At 46.9% G+C, this 26,363-nt stretch overlaps 1 protein-coding gene across 1 annotated transcript in view; it reads right to left on the reverse strand.

The window, feature by feature from the left end:
• The window catches only part of LOC137413036 (MYND-type zinc finger-containing chromatin reader ZMYND8), a gene marked incomplete in the record, with an annotated part of 112,360 nt that overhangs the window by 73,794 nt on the left and 12,203 nt on the right, over positions 1-26,363 (reverse strand). The window contains 7 exon segments of the mRNA XM_078767348.1: positions 7,583-7,638; positions 19,222-19,309; positions 19,494-19,586; positions 19,811-19,924; positions 20,103-20,246; positions 24,250-24,386; positions 26,096-26,154. Coding sequence (XP_078623474.1) covers positions 7,583-7,638; positions 19,222-19,309; positions 19,494-19,586; positions 19,811-19,924; positions 20,103-20,246; positions 24,250-24,386; positions 26,096-26,154 — 691 coding nt within the window.

Genomic DNA, 26,363 nt, shown 5'->3' on the forward strand with positions numbered 1-26,363 from the left:
CATCTTGGAAGACAAAGTTTCCTCAAAAGGCTGCACGAGCAAATGGAAGCAATGTTTCTTCCAGAATGGCCCTGTACTTAAACTGGTTCAGGTTTCCATTCAGAACAACCAGGTGAGTTTTGCCCCCTGCATGAAAAGCAGCCCAAACGGTCACCCCACCACCTCCAGCTTGGACTCTTGGCACAATACAATCTTCGTTGTAGGCTTCATGCACTTGTCTGCGCACTCGGTTGTGGCCATCTTGACGATAGACCAGAAATCTAGACTCGTCACTGAAGGTCACGTGATTCCAGTGTCCTGGCAGACATTGATGGTGCTCTCTGGCCCACTGCAATCGATGCTGGCGGCGTTGTCTGGTCAGGCGTGGCTTTCTCAGGGGACGCCTGGCACGATAGCCTGCTTGAACCAGTCGTTGGTTGACTAGCCTTCTGGATACAGGCACATTTGTCAGTTGCTGCCACTCAGCCCGAAGCCGATTAGCTGACTTGGTACGGCCATTGCAGACTAACCGGTGCAGCTGGCGATCATCTCTCCTTGTGGTTCTGCGGGGACGTCCTGGCCTCGGTATTGAAGTAGGGACACCCCTCTGAGCATTTTGTTTCAGGATCTTTGACACCTGACCTTGAGTGATGCCATACTGCCAAGCAATAGCACGCTGTTTCATGCCGGAATTTCGTAAAGCCACCACTCCATGACAAACAGCATTGTCGCGTTGACGGCCCATCTCCAGAGGAAGCGGCAATAACTTTTGTAGACGTGCAGCAGTTGTTTTCCACTCATACAGAATGCAACAACCCTTATATACACGATTGTGAAGCCAATCGTCAAATGTACCTGTCCTTACATTTTGTCAAGCCACCTGTGATATTATCCTGTTATTGACTTCTTGCTGCGAAAGATAATCAGTGACATGGTTCTTTTAACAAAGAAATCACCTTCGCGTAAAAGAAACTCACCAGATTGACATACTGAGTTCAGAAAGTAAACCCAAGTCAAGAAGAAAAAAAATATTCCATATTAAATGCCAAGTCTGTGTGTGTGTGTGTGTGTGTGTGTGTGAATATATATATATATATATATATATATATATATATATATATATATATATATATATATATATATATATATATATATATATATATATATATAAGCCTTCTGGATACAAGTTCTCTTGTAACTGAGATCCCTCGTAACTGAGATCCGCAACAATATGATATGGGACTTGGCCTCCATATCCGCTTGTAAATATTCCCCTATTTCCCCAATACTCCCCAACTATCCCCAATCCCCCATTCCCTAGTCCCATTGTCTGTAAACAACACTCTGTAGAACCGACCTTCCCCTTCTTCCCCCATTAAATGTCGTGCCCAGGTCCACCGCATCTCACGTAGACAACTTTCGGACCTCTTGCTAGTTATTCTTAGTCTATGTCAGTTAAGGACTCGTTTCCATTAATTCTGACTCTTCGTTGCACCAGAATGTGATTGTATGGCACCAGTAGTGAGTTTAGGACCTCCCCATACCTCCTCCCATCTTCCTCATGAAACAATAACAACAACTACAACCACAGCGGGGGCGGCGCGGCCGCGGTGCGGGGAGTGTGCGTCCTCACACCGGCTTGGTTAGCCGCCATTGCCATGTGCGCCCACGGGGTTACCACGAAGGGGCTGGCTGTCAGCTCCTCGTCAAGGGCGGAGCCCGGTAACCCCCGCACCCAATAAGAAGCAACGGGCCGATTCCATCTGGGGCGGAGCTAACGAGCCGAGGGCGTGTCACTCCCCGCCGGATATACGCAGCGACTTACCGGACGTGACGTCAGATGCGCCTCAGCCACGAAGAAGAACCAGTCGCGACCTCCGAGCGCTGTGACACCTCCCTGCATCTACTGGACCGTACTGTATCCTGTCCCTGAGCCAAGAGTGCACCTTGAGCCATCGACTATCTGCCTTTCCTTGCCATCAATCCCCGTGTGAGTCAGTCTTGTCCCGTTTATCTGTCGTCTGTCGGGGCTAAGATAAGACCGTGTTTAAGTGCCCACCTTTCTATGCTGTCTCTCTTGTCTTTGTAATCTAACCTTCCGCAATATTATAACCTCCTCCGGAGGTCTTGAGAACCGTACCCCTGGTGTCGTGTCATTTTAACCCAGCCGCTGTGTCCTTTCCTCAATTGATTTAGCATAGCGCGACTCGGCCAAGGTTCGAGTATAATCGGGTAACTTGTGCGAACACGGCGGCCATTCCGCTCGGCCCAGCATAACATCTTAATAAGTCGTGTCCGTAACAATTTATATCTATATTGTTGCGGATCTCAGCGCCGGCCTTCTCCCCTTACCAAGGGGGGATTAGTCCCCTTGTCTTTGACTGACCAGGCGCGACCCGAGGCCTATGACGTCCTTTCCGGACAGCGCTAAATAGGGTTGTAGGACCAGATTCGCCATTACCTAAGTACTAGCTCTGCCCTGAAACGAGGAGATATGCCTCGCACGAATCACGTGTGTTGGTGGATACGCCGAGCGGTAACGAACACGCGATCCGTGCCGTTATCAATTACTAGACCCCGATCCAAGCGGTTCTTATTAGTACCACGCTTACCCAATGGAGAAATCACAGAAGCGGTCGAATTGGGAAGAAAGGAAGAACAGAATTTATTCACACTATTTACAATGATGCGAAGAAGAAGAAGAGACACAGTGCAGCCTTAAAAACAGTCTTAACTTACTACCCCAAGACAAACGGGCCCGTCTCACACACAGACACTCACACGGGGATGGCAGATGAAAGTCAGCACGTCCAGGGATGGAGGGCACGTCCACGGATGGTCAGCTCTCTCCGGTCCCCAGCTCGTACCGCGAAGATGGATCCCGTAGCAGGCAGCAGGAGCTCTCCGCGTGTCGGTGGCGCACACGGGGCGAACGGTAGGGTCTGGGCTGTGGCGGTTAATACTGGCGGCTATTGCCGCGTTCACTCGCGTGAACCCAAAACCCACTCGCTTTGGGCACGGGTAGCCCAAAGCGTAACAGAATGAGGGATCAGCCAAATGGGGCGCGGGATCAATTATGCCCATAGATGGAATTGGAAGGTGGCGCAAAAATGAAAGGACCTAAGCTCATGTCTTTACATAACGCAGATGTTACTAGGGAAAATGGCCTACACTCACACATACTATGACATAGCTAATACTCTAAGTGGGCCGAAGTGTTGCTCGTGGACTAACTATGGGGGGCAAACCTTTAGCCTTTAATGATGTCATATGTACAAATCTCAAAACCGTAGCAATATATATATATACTGTATATATATATATATATAAATAAATAAATATATATATATATATATATATATATATATATATATATATATATATATATATATATATATATATATATATATACACATATATATATATATACTGTATATATATATATACTGTATATATATATATATATATATATATATATATATATGTATATATATATATATATATATATATATATATATATATATATATATATATATATATATATATATATATATATATATATATATATATATATATATATATATATATATATATATATATATATATTTCCCCTTCAAATCAAATTTCCTCTCCCCTTCAAATCTCCCCCCCCTACCATCCCTCTCCAATTCTCCCCCCTCCCACCCCTTCTCAAAGCTGCCTCCTCCCGACTTCATCTCCCTTCTATCTCATACCTCCACCTCCCCCAACCTTCCTCTTTCCTCTGCCACCCCTCAAAGAACCCCTCACTGTGCCTCATCCCATCACCATCAAACCTTTCGTCCTCATCCTTCCCTTTCTTGTAACTCTTCTGTAATCTCTGACACACTATTAACTGCTCTTCCTACCTCCCCCGCCCATCCTTCATCTGCCACTACCACACCCCTCCCCTCTCCTGCACCCGATGCTCCAAGTCTCTCCTCATTAATGATATGGACCTCAAACATCTGAGGCCTTCGCTCAAACCCAATTGATCTCTCCATTCAGGTTGCTTCTGACAATCCAGACTTGATATGCTCAACAGAAACTTTCCTCCTTCAAGATGTCTCCGATTCCTTAATATCTCTCCGGGTTACTCCCTCCTCCAGTATGATAGACCTGAGCCTCGCCCTGGTGGTGGGGTTGCTATCTTTGTCAAAAACTCTCTTCCTCCCTCTCCTTGCATTGCCCTCTCTCCACCCCACCCCCAAGAGTACCTCTGGCTACGGCTTCCTCTCTGCTCCCACATTTTGTTCATATGTGTTCTGTGCCATCCTCCAAACAGTGATGACTCCATTTACATGTAGCTGTCTGACAACATGGACCAACTTCTATCAACTCATCCCAACTCACTCTTCCTCATATGTGGCAACTTCAACTGTTATCATGCCACCTGGCTGGGTGTGGGTTCCTCTCTCACCAGCCATGGCACCTCAGCAAAGGACTTCCGTGACTCATTGGGACTGACACAATCTGTCAATTTCCTGACCCGGATCTCAGTCAATGGAGTATCTTCTCTTCTGGACTTGGTTATGACTAACTTCCCTGCAAATGTCTGCTGCTCTTCTTCTGCTCCAATCGGTTCTTCTCATCACGTGCTTGTTAAAGTGGACATCTCTCTGACCATTTTCAGGGAGCCTGCTCAGCGTCGACGAGTCTGGCATTTCACTCAGGCCGACTGGCATGGGCTGCAAGCAGCCATCAATCATCTGGACTGGTCTCCCATCTCTACTGCCTCTGACATCAATTCTTCCTGGGAATTCTTCCAAACAAACTGCTCTCTCTCTCATGCACAGATTTATCCCATCTCATCTTCAGTTGTCTTACCCTTCCTCCCGTCCATGGTACACTGAATCTTGTGGTGAGGCAGTTGCCCTGAAACAACTTGCCTTTGCCTCTTGGAAGGCAAATCCAACTGAAGGTAATCTCAGTTCCTTCCACCAAGTTCGGAACAAGTGTGTGTCTACCCTCAGGAGTGCCAGAAAGCACTATCTCTCCACACTCAAGAATGAACTCTCAAACCTGTCTCCTTCCTCCAAATCCTGGTGGCGTCTGGTCAAATCCGTTTCTGGTGTTTGTTCCCCCTCCATCCCCTCCCTCACCTCAAATGGCTACACAGTTGACACGGCACGTGACAAAGCCGAGTGCCTCAACTCTGTGTTTGCCTCAAAATCTTGTGTCCCAAACCAATCTCTCTCTGTTCCCACCTTACCCAGTCGAACCCAACTGCTCCTGGACTCTGTGTCCTTCTCTCCTGACAAGGTGGAGAAGTTTTTGTCAAACCTCGACTCTGATTCTGCAACTGGACCAGACGGCATCAGCCCACGGGTCCTAAAATCCTGGTCTGCGGCTCTATCTCACCCTCTCTCTGTTCTTTTCACCCTCTCTTTTGCTCAAGGTCTTCTGCCAGCATCTTGGAAATCAGAAAATATTACCGCTTTACACAAAAAAGGTGCAAAAACAGATCCTTGCAACTACAGACCAATCAGCCTGCTCCCAATTATCAGCAAAGTCATGGAATCCATCATTGCTTCGGATATCAAATCCTTCCTCTTCTCCAATGGCTTGATCTCCGATCATCAATTTGGATTCAGACCAGGTCATTCTACTCTGGACATGTTGCTTCTGATGTCTCAACAATGGATGGAGGTGCTCAATGCCAAACAGGAAATCAGAGCTGTCTCCCTCGACATATCACTTGCCTTCGATACGGTCTGGCACCCAGCTCTGCTCACCAAACTCTCCTCCTATGGTATCCATGGAAATCTCCATGATTGGTTTGCGGACTTCCCTTCCTGTCGTAGTCAACGTGTGGCCCTGAATCTAATTCTCCAATCTCCTCTTCCTGTCTTGGCTGGAGTTCTTTAAGGCAGTCTTCTGTGCCCAGTGCTTTTTCTGGTCTTCATTAATGATCGCTCTGACTCTGGAAAATCCTCTCTATCTCTTTGCTGATGACTCCACCCTCGGCCGCTCCATTCCTGATCCCTCAGATCGGCAGTCTGCAGCCTCCTCACTTTCTGCAGACCTGGACAAAATCACAAACTGGTCATACAAGTGGAACATGTCTTTCAATCCCGACAAATCTCACACTCTCACTAGGTCTCTCCGAAAGACCGTCTGGAAAACCCTCCCATCTACTTTCTCAACAATCCTCTCAAAGAAGTTCTGTCACTCAAGCTTTTGGGTTTTACTATCTGCCATTATCTTTCCTGGGAAAACCACATTCCCAAACTGGCCTCCAAAGTCAGTCACCTACTGGGCATCCTCCATCATCTGAAGTTCTTTCTTGGCACTTCTGAGCTCCTCACCACATACAAATCTTTCATCCGCAGCTTGATGGAATACAGCTCTCCACTCTGGGCTGATGCACCTGCCTCACACCTAGCTCTGCTTCACGCTGCAGAAACCAAAGCTTTCAGAATCATTGGTATCTCCCGCAATGAAGCCGATTCTGAGGGCCTTTCACTCTCTCACCCCAGGCAGGTTGGTGGTCTTTCTGTCTTCTACTGACTCCTCTCCGGCCTTGCTCCCCCAGCTCTGTCTGTGCTTTGTCCCCCAAATACTTCTTCAGGACGCACAATATCTGCCAGCAACCCTCTTCTGGTTAAACTGCAAAAATCAAGACTCTCTGCTCACCTTCACTTTCATTCCTCTTTTCTCCCACCTCTGGAACAAACTCCCACACTCTCTTCAATCCCACTCCACCCTCCAGGTCTTCAAAACACCTGCCAACCACCATCTCTTATATTTCCCCATCCAAAACCTTGATCTTTTCTTCCCCTGTTAATCCACCTCCTTCAAATTCTGTTTTGTTTCCTGAAGGTCCTTGCGTCCATGTTATTTATCCTGTGCACCCACCCCAGCCCTGTCCCTTCCACAGATCTCCTGATGTCCGTTCTCCACTGGTGTTGTATTTCCCTATCTCTCCCCCTTTTGTCTCCCGCTCCCTTTATTATACGTTAAGCCGCTGTCACACCTTGACGTTTTAGCCAGCGTATGCCGACATATGAAAAATTTGGCTACGTTAACCCGTCACACCTTGACGATTTAGCCAGCGTATGACTCACACCAGCACTCAATTTTGATACGTCGGCATCCGCTGGCTAAATCGTCAAGGTGTGACAGGGGCTTTATATGCGTTAGCTCTTCCATGAGCCTTCCTTGACTAAGTATTCAAAAATATAGAAAATTTAAAATGTGAAATTGAACACTGACCAGGTCGATGTGAAAATGAATATTGTGAACAGGTGGATGTAAAATTGAACATTTGTATTTTCTCCTTCACCACCACAACCACAACCACCACTACCAATAACACAGAATGCTCAGCATGGCATATGGAGATGTTTCAGAAACAAATCACAACATTTGAAAGCCTTTAAATCCATTTTTGATCACGTAGAAGTAGCAAGACCCTTGTTCAACATTCACAGATAGTGTTAGTCGATTAAATACTTTCAAAGCTTTGAAACGCATTTAAAAATATAAACACTCTTGGGAGTTTCAAGGGACCTTGGGGGCCCTGTAAATTGTACAAAGGGTAGAGGGAGACAGTAAACAAACAGAGCCAAAGCACTCTCCTTACCTCATGTTCACAAACTTTGATAATGGATTTGGCAACGGCTGTCAGCTTGTGGTTTGCTGCAAAACAAAGGGGACAGCAGAGTTTGGGTATCTGAACATAGGCAAGGTTAAATAAAGTTCCTGAACTTAAATGAAATATGTCTGTAATGGAACCGCAAAAGCCAAAGGATTATAAACACAAACCACCATCCATGAATAACACGTCATGGCCGACACTCAAGGAAACGTTCAATACGTAAGTAATTGTACAAAAGCGTTGGTTGATGTCTGCGTGTGGGTAAATATGAGAGCGCAAGAGACTGCTACTGGAAGTCCCAATAATTTATATAAAGAGGATCGTTCGGGCTTCGACGGGTTTAACTAACTGCTGTCAATCATGGGCCAGGTTAGAACACACGTCTGCCCGTACCCCACCACCCATTTCCATCTCACTATCAACGCTCACCCTTAAGATCCCTATCTCAGCATGTTCTCAGTTATGCAAGTGCAGCTGAATTAAATATCTCGATGATGCATTACATGGCAACAACAGGAGGTCACAAGACCTTTGTTCTGATATTTTAAAAAGTATTTTTGCATTTTCTGAAAAATATTGGAATTTTCATGACAGTCACAACAACATACCAGAGCGAAGTCGATGGCACACCATTGCAAATCCTCATGCTTCCCATCTCGAGCAAGGTTGAAATATGGCAAAAGGTTCCACCAGGAATGACCCAATACCAAATTTTGAGTTAAAAAATATTTTCCCGTTTTGACCACTGTGACCCCCAAATCCACACCCCTCGGGCATAACCAGGTCGTCAAATCCAAAAACTCGTTACATATTACATGCATCCCCCATGTTGATTTAATATACAAAGTGTCATTAAAAATGTTACAAAATGTGCCCGTAATTGCATCTATTGGTATTCGACTTTTTTTTTGGACTCCACCCTAGTGGGTGGGGCCAAAAATTATACTGCTCTCGCACCTTCTTCCCATGTGGTGATCCAAACTACTAAGTTTGGTGGATTTCTGCACAACCTATAAGGAAGGCATAACGTGAGACAGACAGACACAGATGAAGCCAATTACAATAGTCTCCGACCCCCCTCACTTATCCCCCATTTTTTCGAAAAGTGTGGGATAACAATATTACCAATCTATATAATAATACCGTAAGGACTCGACTTTGTTATCCCTTTTACGCCGCACCCAGTGACCCGATGCCCACGGCACTAATGGATTTACGATCTACGAACCGCACTCTTTGTTTATCACGTACAGCCACACTCGAAAAATCTGAATTAGTCGACTTTGGGGCCCAAAAGCATCCGATTAACTGCCAATACGACGCCATCTTACGACGCCATTGTATTGGCGTCTGCTGGGCGAAGGCGATGCAATCCGTCCGCTGATTGGACAGTCGAGTGGTGTGAACATGGGTGGTGTGAACCAAATGGTCTTTTTATTCCCTTGAACATTTTAAATTAGGATATATAAGGAAACGTCTTTATCGTCACTTTAATAAAGTTAAATGGAGTGACGTTGCGATACTCGGGGTGCGTTGCATAAATCCTCGTAACTCAGAGAGGTGTAGCAGGTGGCGAGACGTAAGGGAGCTTAAAGATAACGAGCTGAAACAGACGAACGATATGTCAATCCCTTTCTACACCGAACGGCAATAAAAGTATGAGAGCGGGAAGGCATGGCCTGATTGGACTTAACTTAAAGAGAAAAAATTGGAGCTTAACGGAAGAAGAAGATCCCATGAGCGCTGCCGTCACTTATCGAGGTGTGTTGAGGTCTGAAGAGAAGAGGTGGTTTCTAGGAGCGATTTGCACCTTTTTCCTGCTTGAGGTGAGTTCGGTTCGTGTTTTGTGACTCGTAGATTTATTAATCAAAACACGGTCACAGTGGCGTCAGGCACTGTGACCGTGTATGTGACTCATATTCGCGATTACCACAGAAGCACATTGACGGGGAGTATCTATATAATAATAGCGTAAGGACTCGACTTTGTTATCCCTTTTACACCGCACCCGGTGACCGGATGCCCACGGCACTAATGGATTTACCATCTATCCCCTATGCCATCCATAATGGTACACTCTATCCATACACCACATCCTCCCTTCCGTGGATGTTCCACGGGTTTCGGCTAGTCTATATAATAATAGCGTAAGGACTCGACTTTGTTATCCCTTTTACGCCGCACCCAGTGACCCGATGCCCACGGCACTAATGGATTTACGATCTACGAACCGCGCTCTTTGTTTATCACGTACAGCCATACTCAAAAAATCTGAATTAGCCGACGTTGGGGCCCAAAAGCATCCGATTAACTGCCGATACGACGCCATCTTACGACGCCATCTTATTGGCGTCTGCTGGGTGAAGGCGAAGCAAGCCGTCCGCTGATTGGACAGTCGAATGGGACAGCAAGCCGTCCACTGACTGGACAATCCCAGAGTGGTGCTATGCCGATTCCTATTACGAATCCATTCATTTTTCAAAAGTATATCGTAGCGTTGTCATTTAAGTAGATTGCAATAAATACGTTGTTCATATACGCACTCTTCATTCTCATCTTTCTTCCTAACTCTTACTCGGACAAGCAAATCCCCTATGCCATCCATAATGGTACACTCTATCCATACACCACATCCTCCCTTCCGTGGATGTTCCACGGGTTTCGGCTAGTTGCAATTATTACTCTTCTACAATCACCATTTCTCATATGATGTAGAACAACTTACCTCTGGGATACCGCAGAATTCCCCGTATGCAACATCAATCATACAGTGCAACTCTCTGCTGCAGGTCCGTACGACACCCACACACATGACTGGGTTTTTATGACGTGCGTGCGCACACGCACGGAGATAAGAACCAAGGACAGACACACAAACACACACACAATTATGGAGATAAGAAACAAGAAGACACACAAACACACACATAATTATGGAGATAAGAACTATGGAGATAAGAACCAAGGACAGAGACACACACAATTATGGAGATAAAAAACAAAAACAGACAAACAAACACACACGATTATGGAGATAAGAACCAAGGACAGACACACAAACACACACATAATTATGGCGATAAGAACTAAGGACACGCACACACTCAAGGAGGGCTCCGTTCTAACAACTCAACCACAATATTCGGCCTTTATAACATGTTGTAGTCAAAACCAAACTGCCAAGCAGGTAAGTGCGTGGGTTATAAATTTGATTTTTTTTTTTCCGTACTTACAGGAGTACAAGGCTCATGGAAGAGCTCAATCGGACGCAAGTCACACGCAGGTCAAATACATGGGTAAACATCAATACATTTTCATATGAATGACAAGGACATTATTGGACAATGGACCAATGGGATTTGAACCTGGGTCCCCAGCATCGTCACGCATTGGTGCAGATGGGAACATCAAACAGATCATTAAATTCAATTGAAATAATATGAATTGAAGACTTTTTTGGAAATTAATTATGGTTGCATCATGATCAAGGAAAAAGTTTGTTGTTGATGAGGTGATCTCGTACAACAGAACAGAAGCATCGGCCCGGCTGGCAAAGACAATGGTTCATTAGAGCGATCAGAAACATCCAGGTGGTTCCTTTATCTTTAAAAGCGAAGAAATCAGGTCAAATACAACGATGAGGTATAGGGATAGGGGAAAACGCAAGGAGTTTTCACGCAAGGAAAACGCAAGGAGACAACATATGCACAGAGACAAATCAAAAAGCTGTTTTTTAAATTTTTTTCAAATCTGGCCTCCAAAGCCAGTCGCTGACTGGGCATCCTCCGTCGTGCGAAGTCCTTCCTTGGCACACCTGAGCTCCTCACCACATACAAGGCTTTCATCCGCAGCTCAATGGAGTACTGCTCTCCCCTCTGGGCTGGTGTTCCTGCCTCACACCTAGCTCGTCTTCACGCTGTTGAAACCAAAGCGTTCAGAATCATTGGAATCTCCCGCGATGAAGCTAACTCCAAGGGCCTTTCACTCACTCACCGCAGGCAGGTTGGTGCTCTTTCCGTCTTCTACCGACCCCTCTCTGGCCTTGCCCCCCCCCAGCTCTCTCTGGGCTCTGTCCCCCAAATATTCCTGCAGGTCGCACAAGATCTGCCTGCAACCCTCTTATGGTTAAACTGCCAAAATCAAGACTCTCTGCTCACCTTCACTCCTTCATTCCTCTTTTCTCCCGCCTCTGGAACAAACTCCCTCACTCTCTTCAATCCCACTCCATCCTCCAGGTCTATAAAACAGCTGCTCACCACCATCTCTTATCTTCCCCCATCCAAAACCTTGATCTTTTCTACCCCCGCTAATTTCACCAACTTCTGTCCTGGAAGTCCTTGGTGTCCTTGTGTTTTATACTTCTCCCACCCCCCCCCCCCCCCTTCCCATGCCTCCTCCCCCCAAGCCCTCTCCCTCCCACACATCTCCCTGCTCTCAAATGTTGTGTTTGTGTGCTTCCCCTTCTCTCCCCATCTTGTCTTCCGCTCCCTCTTTTTATATATTTTGTTTGTGTTTGATTTGTTTGTGAAATAAATGTTAGCTCTTTCACGAGCCTCAATTCAGTACACAAAAAAAAATAAAAAATTCTGTAGTATCTAACTTTTCCATAACACATCAGAAGGCCACCATCATCATCCACCACCCAATTATCCATCAACCAACCTCCACCAATCAATTAATTATCAATCACCCAATCTTCAATCATCAATCACCCAATCCTCAATCATACATCACCCAATCCTCAATCATACATCACCCAATCCTCAATCATACATCACCCAATCCTCAATCATACATCACCCAATCCTCAATCATACATCACCCAATCCTCAATCATACATCACCCAATCCTCAATCATACATCACCCAATCCTCAATCATACATCACCCAATCCTCAATCATACATCACCCAATCCTCAATCATACATCACCCAATCCTCAATCATACATCACCCAATCCTCAATCATACATCACCCAATCCTCAATCATACATCACCCAATCCTCAATCATACATCACCCAATCCTCAATCATACATCACCCAATCCTCAATCATACATCACCCAATCCTCAATCATACATCACCCAATCCTCAATCATACATCACCCAATCCTCAATCATACATCACCCAATCCTCAATCATACATCACCCAATCCTCAATCATACATCACCCAATCCTCAATCATACATCACCCAATCCTCAATCATACATCACCCAATCCTCAATCATACATCACCCAATCCTCAATCATACATCACCCAATCCTCAATCATACATCACCCAATCCTCAATCATACATCACCCAATCCTCAATCATACATCACTTCCGGGTTCGGTTGCGAGAGGACGCTGGCGTTGCATATTCGCCGCTTCTCCGACTGGATGGATGTACAGGGTCTGCTTCTACTTTTCTGACCTGACATCTCACACCTGTCCTGCCTTTTCACACCCGCACGTGCCGCGTGTTCTCCGGCTGGATAACGGAATCTGCTTTTGATGGTACGGAATACGGAATCGAAAGGCCCGCTCCCGTTGTTTGTGGCCGTGGCCTTGTTTGCCGGTGGCCTTGTGGTCTTGGTGGCCTTGTGGCCTTGTTTGCCGCTGTGGTCTTGATTAGCGGCTGCAGTCGTTTGCCGCTGCGTTTGCCGCTGCGTTTGCCGCTTTGCCTCCTCGACCTTGGCCTCGTACTCGTCCCTTCGCTCCTGCCTGGCATGGCTCTGAAGTACTCCGCCGCAAGGCTTCTTCTGCTCAATACCCGCTCCACCCCATCATGCATCTCTGCCATCAAATCAAATGGACTCCTCCGACGACCCAGGTACATTCACCGTGGCTCCGGTCGCAAGTTTGTTTATTTGCAATCAGGTCACTCCATCCCCGTCCTCTGGTCGGCTCAGCGCACTCTCACTCTTCGTCCCAGCGCACCTGGTCACAGCAACCCACACGATCGCACCTCTTGCCTACGAACCCTGGCTAAATCACCTGAATTCATCCCTGCTGTTCAAAACAACATCAAGCTCACCCTGTTCAACACCCGGTCCCTCAACAATAAATGCCTCATCCTGAACGAATACATCCTGGATAACAAACTGGACTTTCTCTGTCTCACCGAAACCTGGCAACAACCTCTGGACTACTACACACTCAACCTCACCACACCCAATGGATATTCCTACGTCAATAAACCACGCTCGGAGGGCCGAGGTGGTGGAATTGCCGTTATCCACCGTCAAGACATCAAGACCAACCTCATCTCCATCTCATCTGCTCCATCATTTGAACACCTGGCTTTAAAACTCTCTGGTCACACGCAGTCAGTCATGGCTGTCGTCTACCGCCCTCCCAAACCACACCCATCATTCCTGTCTGACTTCTCCTACTTTCTGACCCAGCTATGTTCCCTCTCCCCCTCAATCCTCCTCCTTGGTGATTTCAATATCCACATGGACTCCACTGACTCCACAATAACCACTGACTTCACTGATTTACTCACCTGCTTTAACCTCACTCAACATGTCGACTTTCCTACCCATATCCGTGGTCACATTTTGGACCTTGTCTGCTCCACTGGATTAAATTTGCACCATCTCTATGGCTCCGACCTCACCCTCTCTGACCACTTAGCCATCACTCTGACCATCAACATCCCCGCCCCAACACCAAGGCATTATCGCACAATCAACTTCCGTAAGCTAAACGCTCTTTCACCTACCTCATTCTCATCCACCCTCTCTGAAAAAATGTCCACTTCTCCCTTCATTGACCTCCACACCCCTTCCGACCTCACTGACTACTACAACCACACTCTCTCCTCCTGCCTTGACCAGCTTGCGCCTGTAAAAACCAAAACAGTTTCTTTCACCCATTCTGCTCCCTGGTTTACCCCTGAACTCCACCTGATGAAAACTCGTGCTCGCCAACTTGAAAGACTCCGCAATAAAACGGGTCTCACAGTTCACTCCCAAGCCTACAAGGACCACATACAACACTACAAAGATGCCCTCTCCCGCGCCCGCTCTGCCTACTACTCTCAAATTATCCACTCTGGCTCCGGAAACCCAAAAGCACTCTTCTCGACAATAAACAAACTCCTCCGCCCCCTGAACACCACCACCCAGTCATTCACAGTAGACAACTGCATCTCCTTCCTCTCTTTCTTCCAACGCAAAATTGACAACATCTACAACAGCTTGACCACCGCCGCACCCGCTCCCCCTCCAACCACCTGCCCCCCCTTGTCCTGCCATCCCCTGTCTCGGTTCTCCCCAATCTCTCCTACTGACCTCTCTGAACTCCTCATAGGAATGAAAACTGCCACCTGCACTCTTGACCCCATCCCCTCCAGCTTTGTCAAAGCCTCCCTCCCTGCTCTCTCTCCACTTATCATTGCAACAATAAACTCCTCCCTGTCTACAGGCATCGTCCCACCTTCCCTCAAAATTGCTGCTGTTACCCCCATTCTAAAAAAACCTGGTCTAAACCCTGACACCCTAAACAACTTCAGACCCATCTCCAACCTACCCTTTCTGTCAAAAGTTTTGGAACGCGCTGTAGCCACTCAACTCAAACATCATCTCTCTGCCAATAACTTGTATGAAACATTCCAATCCGGATTCCGCTCCAACCACAGTACTGAAACTGCTCTCCTCAAAATCACCAACGACCTTCTCCTCTCCTCTGACGCTGGCAACCTCAACATTCTCGTCCTCCTCGACCTCAGCGCTGCCTTTGACACCATCGATCACACTATCCTCCTCACCCGACTTGAATCCACCTTTAACGTCACCGGCACTGCCCTCTCTTGGATTAAATCATACCTCTCTGACAGATGCCAGTTCATCTCCATCAATAACTGCAAATCCCCCACTGCTCCCCTCCCCCAAGGTGTCCCCCAAGGTTCAGTTCTTGGCCCCCTCCTCTTCATCCTTTACCTGTCCCCGCTCGGTCACTTAATCCGCCGTCATGGTCTCCAATTCCACTGCTTCGCCGATGACATCCAGCTTTTCATCTCCACCAAGTCCGTCTCCACCGACACCCACTCTATCCTGACAAACTGCATCACTGAAATAAAATCCTGGCTTCAAATCAACTTCCTCAAGCTTAACTGTGATAAATCTGAAATAATCATCATTGGCCCAAAAACGCTCACAAAATCCACCCATAACTTTGCCCTCAACATCGACGGTATCCCAGTATCCACCTCCCCTCACATCCGGAATCTTGGCGTCATCTTTGACCAAACCCTTTCCTTCGACAAATACACTAAACAGATCACAAAGTCAGCCTTCTTTCACCTGAAAAACATTGCCCGTCTCCGCTCATCCCTCTCCTCCACGGCTGCAGAAACCCTCATCCACGCCTTCATCACCTCCCGTCTGGACTACTGCAATAGCCTCCTCTATGGTTCACCCTCAAAAATCACCAATAAACTCCAATACATTCAGAACTCCGCTGCCCGTCTACTCACTCATTCCCGGACCCGTGACCACATCACCCCCGTCCTTTACAAGCTTCACTGGCTCCCCATCCCCCAGAGAATCCAGTACAAAATCCTCCTCCTGACATACAAAGCCCTCCATAACCTGGCCCCATCCTACCTGGCTGACCTCCTCTCCAGACACACTCCCACCCGCAACCTCCGCTCTGCTGGTACCAACCTCCTGACCCCCTCCATCCGGACCAAATTCAGATCCTGGGGGGACAGGGCCTTCTCCATCGCTGCTCCCACCCTCTGGAACTCACTACCTCACACCATCAGAGACTCCTCCTCACTCACCACATTCAAAACATCACTAAAGACCCACCTGTTCAACGCTGCATTCAACATTCAACCCACAGCATTTAACCCCTGACTATCTCTTCTCCTTCTCCCTCCTTTTGCTTTAAATATTTCCCTATTGATTCTTGTCTTGTCTTTTTGATTCTTGTCTTATATATATGCCGTATATCGCTGCTGTTTGTTTTCTTGATTCTTGTCTTTTTGCAATTGTTGTTTTCATGTATTGTTATGCATTATGTTTTCCACTCTGTCAAAGCGCCTTTGGGCTTCTGGAAAAGCGCTATACAAAATAAATGAATTATTATTATTATTATTATTATTATACATCACCCAATCCTCAATCATACATCACCCAATCCTCAATCATACATCACCCAATCCTCAATCATGCATCACCCAATCCTCAATCACGCATCACCCAATCCTCAATCACGCATCACGCAACCTCAATCACGCAACCTCAATCAATTTATCAATCACCAAATCCTCCATGATGCTTCAACCACCCTCAATCACCCCCCCAACCCCATCACCGACCCTCCATCACCTCCCCATCTTCCATCACCCACCTTCCATCACCCAACCTTAGCTCCTCTTTACCTCTTCCTCCAAAAACAAACAAACTTCCTCCAAACATTTGAAGGATGATATAGATTACAGTAGATAATCCCCGAGTTAGACAGAATGCACATTTGAGGTACAAAAATCACCTTTTGATCAAATCAGAAAGATTTTATAGTAAACGGGACAGGTTTGTCAAAGTGTGTCTGAGACTGCTTGGGCACGCTAGGCGAACCTGACAGGTACACACCGTACAGACACAGACGCACGCAAGCAGAGAACATTTACACGTGCAGAGGCATGTTCAGATGGTGTCACATGACGCACGTCCCCACGTTACTAAACGTGTCTCAACGCCAAGGAAACTACAGTCAAGCTTGGTCCTTTTCTCTTTGCCCTTCATCATCCCTGTACTTTCCTTCTTTTTCCCCACCAGGAAGCCAGCAACAACGTTTTCTTTGGACAAACCTGTTCTCCAGTCCCCTTACCAGCACTTGATTAAAAGGCGTAAATAATTTTGCCAACTACACCGCCACAACCCTCCGTCGATATATATACATCCAATTATTTAGACAGAATAGGTGCAAGGAATGAAAGAATGAAAGAATGATGGCCAAGGGAGTAAGGCCCCAGTCCGGCATCCCAGAGATTGCGGGTTAAAATTGGGCTGGAGGCGACATGAAGCATTTAGATTTTCAAAAGCAAGTTGGTCTCAAGAGAAAACCTAGGCCATTGTTAGTGAAAACACAGCTGGCTCATTAATAATCTTCAGGGAGGGGGAAATTGATCTGCTCACATGGTAACCTGCCTTACAGGTGAGATCAGAGAATGCTTCATGGTTAAGATTTAATCAGCAAGTAATGGTTGCTGCACTTGGACCAGTGCCCTGAACCAAAACCTGACGAACCAAGGAAGACCAGCGGTTGATCACATGGTCAAATCTGCCACCCGCACAATCCCCCAATTTAACGACTAGACATCATCCGCCGGGAAAGCCCAAAATCTTCGCTTCGGTTTTTGATGCAAAGAAAACTCCAATGAGAATCTGTCACCACGACTGGTCGTCCGTTGAATAGATGGGCCGAGCAAATGTCCCCAAGACAACACCGCCAGAGGTTTAAGATGAGCTCCAAACTCCCAACAGTCGTGCGGTAAATGTGCGTCAGGGTGATGATGCCAAATCAACAAACCGTGCACAAATAACTAACAAATGGCGAGAACAGGTAAAAATAAATAAATAACGAAAGGGTCACTAAAACAATGGGAGAGAGATAGGTATGGCAGTAATAATGTTTTACACTGTACAGTTATAAACCCACGTACCCACAATATCTCGTTCGGCCTAACGTGCTCCCTACCTCATCCAGTCGTGCGACAGATAGCAAGGACAGTTGGGGACCAACAAGACAGAGTTGTGGAACCTTTCTCCCATGCGATGGCTTGCCTCCTGTCGCACCTGCATCCTACCCCTTTGTGGAGCTCGCACATGGCCAATCTGCCCAAGCTCCGTCAAGCTTCTGTATTCAGCTCCTTTGGGGTCCCGCTCACAGCCAACGCTATTCAACACGTCTATTCACCAACTACTTCATGGTCTGATCTCTGTGGGCTATATTTAAATCAAGATCGTGCGCCGATTGGTTCGCCACGTGAACCAACTTGTGCCGTGACACATCCACCATTGGCATGGTCACAGCAGCTCCTCCTCTCAGCGGACACCAGTGGAACGTCCCCGTGACACCCGGATGGGAACCACCTGCCTCCGATGGAGCAGTTGTCGTTATTTTGTTATGGGAAACGCATATAGACAGATAACAAAGGAGTAGTTTAAAGGGGTCAAGAAGGGGACGGGGTATTGGGGTAAGAGTGAGGGTGCAGCCGCATACAGGGGGAGAGGGGAATTCACTATTATCAGCTCCTAATACATTACTCGACACGTGCCCAATAGTTTCCACATATATACCATATTGTTATGCCGGACATTTACTAATGGAACTAAGATACATTACTCCCATTACGTTATCGGAACAAGAGCATGCATTTCCCAAAAAAACAACAAAAACAAACAAACAAAAAAAAAACAAGAGCGTGATGACAAGGCCTATAATATCCTTTTTCACATCCTTGGCTCCAATGAGAACTTCATTCATTCTCCTCCCATGGAAAAGGACCCGTTTTGATGAAAAATATTGACTGAGAGTACAACACTAACATGATGGGCCAAGTGACTTTTTCACATCACATTTTCCTCACATTAGCTAATCCCGTGCCGATACATGGTCTCACCTCCATTGAAGATAATACAGTTGTGCAAGATCCACTTTGTATCAGCCACGAAGGCCTCGGTACAACCATACATCTTCTGCATGACATTCTACAAACAAATGAACGTTTCCTTGCTATTTTGCTATTTTCAAAACAAAGAAAACACCAATGAAGTCACTTGAGAATTCATTTTAAAACATGCATTTTATTCTCAAACCACATTGAGTACAAAACTGCTCAATAGCAGGTGTGTGGTGAACCTGAAGATAACCTGCAGGTGGATCGTGCTGTACCTGTTCCAGAGTGCCCAGGTCCATCGGATGGAAAACGTGCTCGGTATAATCGGGATGTTGTTCCTGAGAAACGGGCTGATGGAAAGGCTCCGTCTGTACGGCAAAGGTAAACAAGTACATCATCAAAGGCTGTGATTAAAGGATCCCCCCCCCCCCCCCCCCCTCAACCTCCCCCAAGTACAGTAATAACTTCTATATGCCTCTCCTTTGTGGCTCCTACACACGTGGTATTTATGCAATACAGGTAATACATCTACAAGCTCCTCCAAGAACCTTTCATGTTGAGAACCAAAAAAGGTTAATGAGCGCGTTTTTACCCCGGGGTGTTTCATCCTTTGCAGAGCAAGGCGCAGGAGGTAGCATAGATGGTCGGCAGTGAGTAAACCCATGGCTTTGCTCTGCGTCTCCACACACTCAGCCATTGTCACCTTCTGGTGGTACAGCAAACGGTAAAATGCAAAGCACAGCAGCAATTTGAGAGGGATACACCGCAAGTTCAGCTAATGCTCTCTTATTTAAACCCATTTCATCAAAATAAAGCACAGATCTAACTACACACGGCCAAATGTTAACTACAGGCCTTGGCAGGGATTACATTACCACACACACCTCGCATTCTGGGCAGAACCAGTCTCCCTCGGGCTCGGAGGGTAGGCGGAGGCAACGGGCGTGGAAGACCCGCGGACACAACTCGCAGCACAGAACCTGGCCTTCACGATGGCACAGCCAGCAGTAGCAGTCGTTTCGTCCATCCTGCAGTCAGTCACACACACACACACACACACACACACACACACACACACACACACACACACACACACACACACACACACACACACACACACACACACACACACACACACACACACACACACACCCTCCTTCACACCTCATTTAAATGAAGGGTGGCATCACTCAAAATAAAAATGAACATATGTCACCCACAGGGTGAACCGTATCTTGCCAAAATGTGAAAATTCCGTTTTTTCGTCATGACGTCATCAAATGACGTCATAGCGTCAAACTGTTTACAGATCTGGGAAGCACTCATCAAGGGCATTCATATGAGGTATTACTCGATATGGTACCTACGATTTCAAAATTTGACCTTGGGGTCAATAATTTTCGACCTCCAGCGCTAACCATGAAGGTCAAGGCCGATCGCCACCAAAAACTAATCAGCTGAGCGCCGGACCATATACTAGATTCCCATGAAGTTTGGAGACGATCCGATCAAAGTTACTCAAAAAATTAGTGTTTCGTCGACCTCCATGATTGACCACAAAGTGACCTTGACCTTTGACCTTGACCTTCAAAATTTTGTGTGCTGAAGGGTATCTCTATAGGACTCTGATATGCGAAGTTACAGGAGTTTCCAATAATAACTGTGGTCTACAGAGTGATCTAAACGTGAAAAAAAAAATGATTAACCACAAACAAACATACAAGCTGACTAATACATCTTGCAAAAACTTCGTTTTGGCAAGATAACAACTCATGGCTGAGGCACAACAGCATACACTTGATGTGGCTTCATACTAAGTGACCGTGTGCAGATAGATTTAGTATTTTAAATCTAGGAATTGCTAACAATCAAGTAATAAAAATGAAGATTTCTGTTCAACAAGATAGGTAAGGTAAAGGATTTAAAGGTTTGGCAATGTACACAATTTTAGCCAATAGAAAAAGTACAGGATTTTTTTCAGAGAAGCAAAATATACTGTTGCGGTTTTGTGGTTTTATAATAAAGGTTAATTTCCCCTCCTAGTTAGTTACACTACAACACGTAGCCTCGTTTAAAGCTCAGTTATTTCTTAGTAAATGTAAGCGTAGACCTTTCCTGTGTTCGTTTTGCGTTGAGTAGGATAATGAGAATTAGGTCCCCTTACAATGCCTCGATGCTTTTGGTTTTGGCGCGAAATACCACGAGGCAGGCCTGAACACGTCGACCAAGGCTGAAGGAAGGCAGAGGAGGAGCCGTCGGTAAGCGCGAGCCGCCAATCAGGGCTCGAGGCGAGTGACTTACCACTGCGGAAAAAGGCGGGGTTTGGAACATTCGATTCGGGCTAGGGCGGGGCAATATAACCCTGTGCCCAGAGCCCCCCCCCACACCTCAGTTGGTGAGTGATCAGTTGAGCGCGGAGTGATGAGCTGAAGTTACGAGAGGAGACGCGCGTATACAAACTTGCCCTGCTCCCCACGCTCCGCGCAGTATTAATCGCACTGTAAAGACGACCCGCGTTGGGCCACAGACGCGCGTATTTTCCGGCCTGCCTGCCTTTGCCGATATACGCGCCGCGAGGATTTTCCCACCTGCCTGCCTTCGCCGGGATACGTGCTGTGACCGCCAGAGGGCCACGCCGGGTGAGCTGTTCCTGGAGCAACCGAAGCAGGCACGTTCGGCGTGCGAACATTCTTCCTCCATCTCCCTGTGTGTATAAGTGGGCCCATTGTCTGGGATTTTGTTACGACTGCTTAATTTCTGCCCTGTGTTTCTTCTTCTACCAAATTATTGTAAACAGTGTAATAAATCTGTTCTTCCTTCTGATTCGACCGTCTTGTGTTTTCCATCATTGGCTTAGCATGGTACGAATTAGATCGCTCTAATCGGGTTCAATAGCAAGGTAACGGCACGGGTCACATGGTACGCCATCCGCTCGGGTGTACTCGATTACACGTGGCTCGTGCAAGACTCGATCCCCGCTTCCGCTGCGGCGTGGGTGCTCAAGGTACGTGCGAAATTGTCCCGAGACCCTTTCCCACGTCTGCCCGGAAGTGGCGACTCAGTCTCGCGGTTTCGAAGACCAAAGGAGAAAAAGGGGCTTAATCTCCCCCTTTGTAAGGGGAACGGGCTTCGGAAAACCGCAACAATACGTTAGGCAAGGTATAGAATCCGATAGGATGTCCAAGGTGTAGCAAGCTGTAGGATACACAAGGTGGAACATTTTATAGGATGGTCGAGGTGTAGAACTGTAGAATAAGCAAGTTGTAGAATAATATGATAATTTGAGAAGCACGTTTGCACGTGGGTGTCTGTATGCATGCCTGCCGACTTGCCCGCGTTCGTCTACCGACTTGTGTGCGTGCATGTCTGTGTCTGCTTGCTTGTGTGCCTGTGTCTGCTTGCTTGTGTGCGTGCATGTCTGCCTGCTTATGTGTGTGCGTGTCTGCCTGCTTATGTGTGTGCGTGTCTGCCTGCTTATGTGCGTGCGTGTCTGCCTGCTTATGTGCGTGCGTGTCTGCCTGCTTATGTGCGTGCGTGTCTGCCTGCTTATGTGCGTGCGTGTCTGCCTGCCTATGTGCGTGCGTGTCTGCCTGCCTATGTGCGTGCGTGTCTGCCTGCCTATGTGCGTGCGTGTCTGCCTGCCTATGTGCGTGCGTGTCTGCCTGCCTATGTGCGTGCGTGTCTGCCTGCTTATGTGCGTGCGTGTCTGCCTGCTTATGTGCGTGCGTGTCTGCCTGCTTATGTGCGTGCGTGTCTGCCTGGGCATGTGCATGCATTACAAAAATGTCAATTCTTTTGGAATTAACTGATCCAAAATTCCAGAGGAATTCACCAATACATAATTGTGGGGGAATTAAACAGTCCATAAATACGGTATGTGTACTTGTGCTATAGAAAGAGCAAGGTATAAAAATAGATACAACAAGCGTTACGCCTAGGTCCCCCGTCGGTGAAGTGATGTGAGTTGACAAAGTGGAAGACGCAGAAAACATGCTACGATATGATATTTCGCTCACAAGGTTCAGACATACATGGAGGTGGCCATCTTGGATTTTGACGTGGCGACCCAATTTTCAATGGCGTTCTTCCTTATGCCTAGATACACCCACACACCAGATTAGAAGTTGGTACTTCACTTATTTTTCAAGATATTCCGCTCACAAGGTTCAGACATACATGGCGGCGGCCATCTTGGATTTTGACATGGCAACCCAATTTTCAATAGCCTTCTTCCTTGTGCCGAGATACACCCACACACCAGATTAGAAGTTGGTACTCGCTTATTTTTCAAGATATTTCGCTCACAAGGTTCAGACATATATATGGTGGCGGCCAGCCGGCCATCTTGGATTTTGACGTGGCGACCCAATTTTCAATAGCGTTCTTCCTTATGCCGAGATACACCCACACACCAAATTAGAAGTTGGTACTTCGCTTATTTTTCAAGATATTCATCTCACAAGTTTCAGACATACATGGCGGCGGCCATCTTGGATTTTGACGTGGCGACCCAATTTTAAACAGCCTTCTTGCTTGTGCCTAGATACACCCACACACCAGATTAGAAGTTGGTACTTTGCTTATTTTTCAAGATATTTCGCTCACAAAGTTGACATATATATGGTGGCGGCCATCTTGGATTTTGACGTGACGACCCAATTTTCAATAGCGTTCTTCCTTATGCCGAGATACACCCACACACCAGATTAGAAATTGGTACTTCGCTTATTTTTCAAGATATTCATCTCACAAGGTTCAGACATACATGGCATCAGACATACATGGCGGCGGCCATCTTGGATTTTGACGTGGGTTGCACCCACACACCAAATTTGAATGCGGTCCTTCGCTTACGCACACACGCACGCAAACACGCACGCACGGACGGAGGGGAAAGCCATAGTCCCCCTTTCGCTACGCTGTGCGACGGGGGACAATAACCAAGGTTAGAATTCTGTAGAAAAAGCCAAAAAATACATTTCTGTAGGAAAGGCAAGGTATCATATTTTAAAGGAAGAACAATCAACACACCTGCTCTCTGGCAGAATGTGCCAGTCTTTTATGCTTCTTGGGAGCTGTGATGGCAAGGTTCTTATCTGGTTGGGCATCAGGTAATGGACAAACCTGAACCTTCACTTCTGCATCATCCTTGTGGACATCAGAGTTCTCTGCAAACAATTCAGCAAAAAATAATAAATACATAAAATTCTCTGTAAAGTTATTTTGTCGCTTCTGAGCCACAGTAGTTTAGAAATGGAATTCAAAATAATAATTGAGAATGTCAGGTGATTGTCAGATGGAGGTACTTTAAACAGCAATCATGGCAATCAATATCACATGAAGACCTCCACATTAAAGCGCAGCACGGCTCGGCTCGTTCCAGATGCATTCAAGCGCAGCATGACTCGGCTCGTTCCAGATGCATTCCAGCGCAGCATGGCTCGGCTCGTTCCGGATGCATTCAAGCCGGATGCATTCAAGCGCAGCACAGCTCGGCTCGTTCCGGATACATTCATGCGCAGCACGGCTTGGCTCGTTCCGGATGCATTCAAGCACAGCACGGCTCGGCTCGTTCCGGATGCATTCAAGCGCAGCACGGCTCAGCTCGTTCCGGATGCATTTAAGTGCAGCACGGCTCGGTTCGTTCCGGATGCATTCAAGCGCATGGCTCAGCTCGTTCCGGATGCATTCAAGCGCAGCATGGCTCGGTCGTTCCAGATGCATTCAAGCGCAGCACGGCTCGGTTCGTTCCGGATGCATTCATGCGCAGCACGGCTCGGCTCTTTCCGGATACATTCATGCGCAGCACGGCTTGGCTCGTTCCGGATGCATTCAAGCGCAGCATGGCTCGGCTTGTTCCAGATACATTCAAGCACAGCATGGATCGGTCGTTCCGGATGCATTCAAGCGCAGCACGGCTCGGCTCGTTCCGGATGCATTCAAGCGCAGCACAGCTCAGCTTGTTCGATGCATTTAAGCGCAACATGGCTCGGTTCGTTCCAGATGCATTCAAGCGCAGCACGGCTCGGCTCGTTCCGGATGCATTCAAGTGCAGCATGGCTCATTCCAGATGAATTTGTGTGCAGCACGGCTCAGCTCGTTCCGGATGCATTCAAGCGCAGCACAGCTCAGCTCATTGCAGATGCATTCACTCGCAGTACGGCTCGGCACTTTCCGGACGTATTTGCATGCAGCATGGATCGGCTTTCCGGATGTATTTGCACACAGCATGGATCGGCTCTTTCCGGACGTATTTGCACGCGGCATGGATCGACTCTTTCCAGACGTATTTGCACGCAGCATGGATCGGCTCTTTCCGGACGTATTTGCACGCAGCATGGATCGGCTCTTTCCGGACATATTTGCACGCAGCATGGATCGGCTCTTTCCGGACGTATATGCACGCAGCATGGATCGGCTCTTTCCGGACGCATTTGCATACAGCACAGCTCGGCTCGTTCTGGACACATCCGCACGCAGCATAGCTTATTCCACTTGGCTCCCCGTGCAGCGTGCCTCATTCTACTTGGCTCCCCATGCAGCGTGGCTCATTCTACTTGACTCCCCATGCAGCGTGGCTCATTCTAATCGGCTCTCAGTATAGGACAAAGTTTTGAGGTTTGAAGCTTTTCCCGTGCGGACGAGTCAGAAGCGACATATGTTGCATTTTGAGGGTAATCCAAAGTGATTCTCTTGTGTGTAGTTAAGACAATGAGGCAATTAAAAGAGCAATTTTATGAAACAACTTCTTGATAATTCTATATACAAGTCTTTGTCATTTGAAATATCTTTTTTTTTAATGCATTACTAATGAGAGACAAGGAAATGAATGCAAAATAAGAAATACTCTCAACATCAAGGATAATTAATCCTTTACCTGCTTCTTTGATATCAGAATATTTCTCCATTTCAGCCACCACCTCTTCCGCACCATCGCTGGGGTAAAGCAAGGGAGAATAGTCGGACACACCAGTAACATGGTGTGTGTAGGCCCCTTGAGGAGGCAAGCACAGACAGTACCTAATTGCTCCGGAGCGCACACGTTACCATCGTTGAGAGAACCTCGTTTTTACAGCGTGGCGATGTGCACTAAATGCCTCCGCTACAAATAAAAACTTTAAAATATGAGCTAGTTGAAAGGAGGA

Source organism: Myxine glutinosa, chromosome 13 (genome assembly GCF_964187855.1).
Source record: "Myxine glutinosa chromosome 13, kmMyxGlut1.1, whole genome shotgun sequence".
NCBI classification, from domain to species: Eukaryota; Metazoa; Chordata; class Myxini; order Myxiniformes; family Myxinidae; genus Myxine; species Myxine glutinosa.